We start from the raw sequence: 5112 nt of genomic DNA on the forward strand, positions 1-5112 counted from the left end.
GGCTGCGCCGCTACTATAAATAAGTCTGGGAGCATGAGGAATAATGACAGGAGTTTAATGTCCAATTAGATTAAAAGGCTCTCTGACACAAAAGCAGGATGCTGAGTGCACTGCTCAATGAGCCCGTGAGCGACATTGATTAATGCTAAACACATCTATTACTCTCATCTGGCCTGATCAACAACTACCTGCCACTGCTCTCACACCAGAGTTGAAGAGTGCAGCACCGACTGTACTATATGTGTGGAGCTCCGATGTGAACTGAGCTTCTGGACCGATAGACAGAGCAACATCTTCAAAACTTCATCGTTAACTTAAGCAATCGTCACGTTTTTTTTCTCCTTAACCCTGATTTTACGCACAATATTTGTAACAAAAGGGTAATTACAAGAGGGAATAATCTAAAATGTTGTTGGACCCTGAAACTAATCAATACTAAAACTGGTACTGAAACTGAATACAGACATAAATGTATGAAGTGTTTATGAGCATATGAATCATTTTAGAATTGTCTTGCTCTATATCATAAATATACTGTAATACTAATGAAACAAACATTATTTTGTGTTGAAAATTTAATTGTACTGTATCAAAACTGGGATGTAGTATCAGACCTCTCCCTAAGGATCGAATGAGTTTAAATGTTAGTATCGTGACAACACTAGCTTTTCTGAAAGTCAGCAGAAAGGACATTGCCATGGAGTTATTGGCCACAGCCAGGAAAAATACCTAATTTAAGTGGTGCTGAAGCCCAACATCTTAACAGTTATTATTTCAACAAAAGACAAGCTCAGACATATCTCGTTTCAGTTGCTACACATACTATTAATCCTAATGACAGCCAAACTTTGCCCTGTAATGAAGGTCACAAAGTATAAAACAAGAACATTCAACTCAAGTTTTAGCGACTTTGGAGTAAAACTATTTGGATGTGGTGTTGATCTCCCTTGTGCGTATGAAACAAATGAAGGTGGGATTTCTGTCTCACTTGATCATGATTGTGAAAATCAACATTTGTCAGTCTGCAGGCTTCAGAGCGCAGACTGTGGAGGTGTATACAGGTACAGGTTAGACCACTCATTATTCTGCTGACAAAGCCTGAGCACGGGAGATGGATGGGATGATGAGAGAGTTGTGTGGAGGAGTGTGTCAGCACCTTTGACATCAGACACATTCACATTAACATCTGCAGAATCTGGGGCTCCACTGGGACCACAACCCACTGTTCTCGTTTTGTTCTTTTACAAAGCAAAGTTTGTGTTTCTACAGGCCCACTCGAACCATGATTGAGCAGGTGTGAAACATTCATCTTCAGTCATATGTTTTCATTCCAACAGCTTTGCAAATGTGATGTCAATGTGAATATGACACAAAACTGAATGTTCCATGTTCATTTGTGACTAATGAAACAAGCCAAGTTCATCAATTATGGTTAGTAGTGCCACTATAAGGAAGGGCCCAATATCCGATATAAATATATGAGCAAGATTGGCCAGTATCATGTGTAGACATACTGGTGTGTGTGAAAGATTGGATACACAGACAAAGACAGACAGATTGATGAGCAGATTCACGCATTGTCCAAAAGACCCCACAAATAATAATGATAATGCAGTTCAAAATCATGGTTTATATTGATGGGTTTCAGAGGACATCACAACATTATAACATAGAAATAGGCCAATAATATCCAATACAGATGGAGGGCAGCTAAGATTAATGAAGTGCAATGTAATCAATAGGAAAAACGGTCTCATTCCCCCATCTGGAATCACATTCTAGAATCTGAAACTCACTTATAAAGAGTTGCATCTGAAATTGTAAAAAAAACAACTAATGATAAATATTGCATTTAGTGTTTCACCTTTTTTCTTTGCATTTTTCCTGTACTCGGTAAAATATGTAATAGCCTACTTTTCTCACCATTGCATTGCAATACCTTCAAGGGGTATGATTTATTTAAACCAGATTAAATGGGACAAGTCAAAAGTGTAATGCAAACATCCAGTCACTTTGTGTCACAAGCAGAACATTTCCCAGATGAGGAAGTCATTAAGCTCGAGTCTGCTTACATTTCTGCATGCTTCTTGCTAATAGATGGTTGTATAAATACGTTGTTTGGACTGGGTGTTAATAGAAGTTTGGGGAAATATTTGCACAGACACTGCATTAGTCATTGCGTGACAGCCATGAAGTACTTTTGCCAGAGAAAGTTGTCAACAGCCTGAAGTTTACAGCGGTGCTATTTGTGGATACAGGGCCAACCTCAGTGCATTTGACAGGTATCTGGAATCCACCGTGTGAAAAAGTGAACATTCTACTGCAGATTACTGCTTAAAGATAATTATCAACTATTCATCATAACCAACCCACTTTCCAATAAAGATTTATCAACATTTTTGATTAGAATCATTTTTGCCTCATAAAAAACAAATAAAATGGCTTTCAATATTATTTTCCTACACTTAAACAATACAGACTTTTAACCATTGTCCAGATGACCACCTTTGAAACTTTTTATTGATTAGACATGACTGAATCTCCATTAAAATTGTATTAATTGCACAGCCGTGGTGTTAAATGTCCAGTAATGACCTGGCAACATTTAATTTAATTCTTGACAACATGACAGTCATTGGTGCAGTCCCCAATATTTTGGATTACATTTTACAATATATTCCCCCTTCATTTACCAACATGAGAGCTGCAGTCTTCATCTTCAATCTAAAATCTGTAGTCTCACATATTTTGTTCTGCAACATCAAGGCAGGGCTTTTGATTGTGCTGTAGTCATTGGGACATTTGTTTAATATCCGACCAAACAAACCCAGATTGTCAGGATTGCTCATAGTAAACAGTGTAGACATTTAGATTCAAGCCTTGTTCATTTCTTTCCATGTGCTTGTGTATTATTGGTTAATTATAGCATGCAAGTCACATAATGTTTTGATTACAAGCCTACATCTGCTGCAGCCATGCTATTAGGCCCAACAAATGCCTGTAGCCATAACTGCATCAAGCTGCTCAAATCAAAATGTCACACAGAAGCTTGTGGTTGGGTCTGGATATACTAATCAAGCAGAGCAGACTCTGATATTTACACAATTGTCTAGTGGTCAGCCGTATTAAAATCCACCCAGATTTGTCAGCAAAAAAACAGGATACACAGACATCAATGCCAAGTGCTCATTTTGACCTCAAGACTGGTGAGTTATGTTTTGCAGAAGTAAATATAAATATTTGGACATGTTTGACAAGGCCTACATTGTGACGGCTTTACAAAAAGGTCAGACTGTTTCAGACACATTCATCACCAGCTCAGGGTTCAGGCAGGGCTAGAAGAAATACAATGGTAAAGGGAATTGTATTGTTCAATAAACGACATGGTTTTTTTTTAGTTTATTTGAACTGGGACAGTGCACGTGAATCAACATTTCTGTAAATGTGCCAGTATTAGCTTTAGTTTAGTTAGTTTCCAACTGTAGTCCCAGGCAAGGTGTAAAATGCCAGCAATATACAAAACATATATTTACATTATATACAGTACAATTATTTCTCACTCAACGGTCTATAAAAGAACAGAAAGTTTAGAATTGTTGCGGAAGAAAGCAATTCTGCTCCACGTCTTATTTAAGATCTCACCTCGACAATGTTTCACCTAATTTCTTTTCTCTTGGCTGTTGATCAAGTCTCACACCCTCCCACAGACTGCTATATCTAGAGTATGTTCATTCCTCCTCTTCATCACCGCGACAACTCTGCAAGCATCATCCAACTTTCTCCTACTTTCCTGACACCTTTCCCATTTTAAACTTAGTTCTGACGGATCTGTTTCCAGCAAAGGGACATTTACCAACTATCTGACGTTTGTCATTTTGGACTTGATCAAAAGTCTAATCACATTCTAAAAACATAATCGTGTCTCAGCTGACAATAAGATTGCATTGCTGAGTAGATCACTGAAAGAACAGTCTGTAGAATGCAGTCTGTCATCCCCTTGGAGAGAGCTGGGAATTAGCTCTGTGTAGGAATAAAATCACCGGTTATATCGTTCTAATAGAAAAGAAAGTTAATTAACTAGGTGAGCCTTAGGGGCCCATACAAAATGCCTCCCCAAGCAACAACGCAGTGCAGGAATGACCCCTAGCTACCGCAGACCTGCTTACTGATACAGAAAATATGATTGCTTTTCATATCCCACCAAATTTCCACCATTTTCTATTTCACCTCAGGGCACGCAGTTGCTCAGATCACACCGAGAAAGGTAAAAAGTGGGCTGTACAAGTGGGCGTTATTAGCTAAATTAATTTTAATAAATATTGCCGTAACGTAATGAGACAAAATGAAAGGGGTAAATGATATGCTTGTTGAAGTATGTAAGACAGCAAATGGGATACTGTAGTGAAATTGATGAGTTTAAGAAGGTGCATAATACGGCATGTTCAATTTATATGTAAATCAAACCACCTAATGGAATGACCCAGGCCAGGAGCCAGAGGACAGAAAAACCATCCCGCCCTTAACACGTTTGGGGAATGTTGAAGTCTTATGACCTTTTTTGTAAACTGGGTGTCAGCCTGGCACAACAATAGTATTGACTAATGAGGGGTCCACACATGAACACAACATACAGCCATAAGGCCGCCATCATAGATTAAGATGACCTCTGCTACCGCTTGGATAGATTGGTGACAAAAATGCCACAACAGTCACCTTCCTCTCAAATAGTAGCTCAGGACTATACATCAGCTGATCCTGTTTGTTAGACTGACAGCAGAGGATAATAAGAGCGTAACAAATGATCAGGGCTGTACCGCTCAGTGCATCATCTCTGACCTCGTACATACCATATACAGATGACCACAGAACACACCAGAGACAGTGCCCAAGGGAAACATTCAAGCCACACTAACCTTCATTATTACTAAATTACAGATTTGGGGCTAACGCTTTAGCTGGTAACGCGTTCAAATTAGGTTTTTAGAGTAACGCGTTGGTTTTATGCACCCATGTAATCTAGTACTAGTTACTTTTTCAAATCAGTGAAGTGTTCTCAGTGGTCTCATCTCCTCCCCTCAGCCCCAGAGCCATGTTTGTTTCACAGCCGCAGAG

The 5112-nt window shown here is 38.9% G+C and overlaps 1 protein-coding gene across 1 annotated transcript in view; it reads left to right on the plus strand.

Moving 5' to 3' along the window:
* The first annotated feature begins 994 nt into the window (after positions 1-994).
* The window catches only part of glis3 (GLIS family zinc finger 3), a 28843-nt gene continuing 24725 nt past the window's right edge, over positions 995-5112 (plus strand). Inside the window, exon 1 of the mRNA XM_072455215.1 lies at positions 995-1061. Within this exon, the coding sequence (XP_072311316.1) occupies positions 995-1061 (67 nt within the window). The remainder of the gene's footprint in view (positions 1062-5112) is intronic.

This window comes from Eucyclogobius newberryi, unplaced genomic scaffold (genome assembly GCF_026437365.1).
Source record: "Eucyclogobius newberryi isolate DKJ021-1_F unplaced genomic scaffold, fEucNew1.0.hap1 SCAF_2, whole genome shotgun sequence".
Taxonomy (NCBI): domain Eukaryota; kingdom Metazoa; phylum Chordata; class Actinopteri; order Gobiiformes; family Gobiidae; genus Eucyclogobius; species Eucyclogobius newberryi.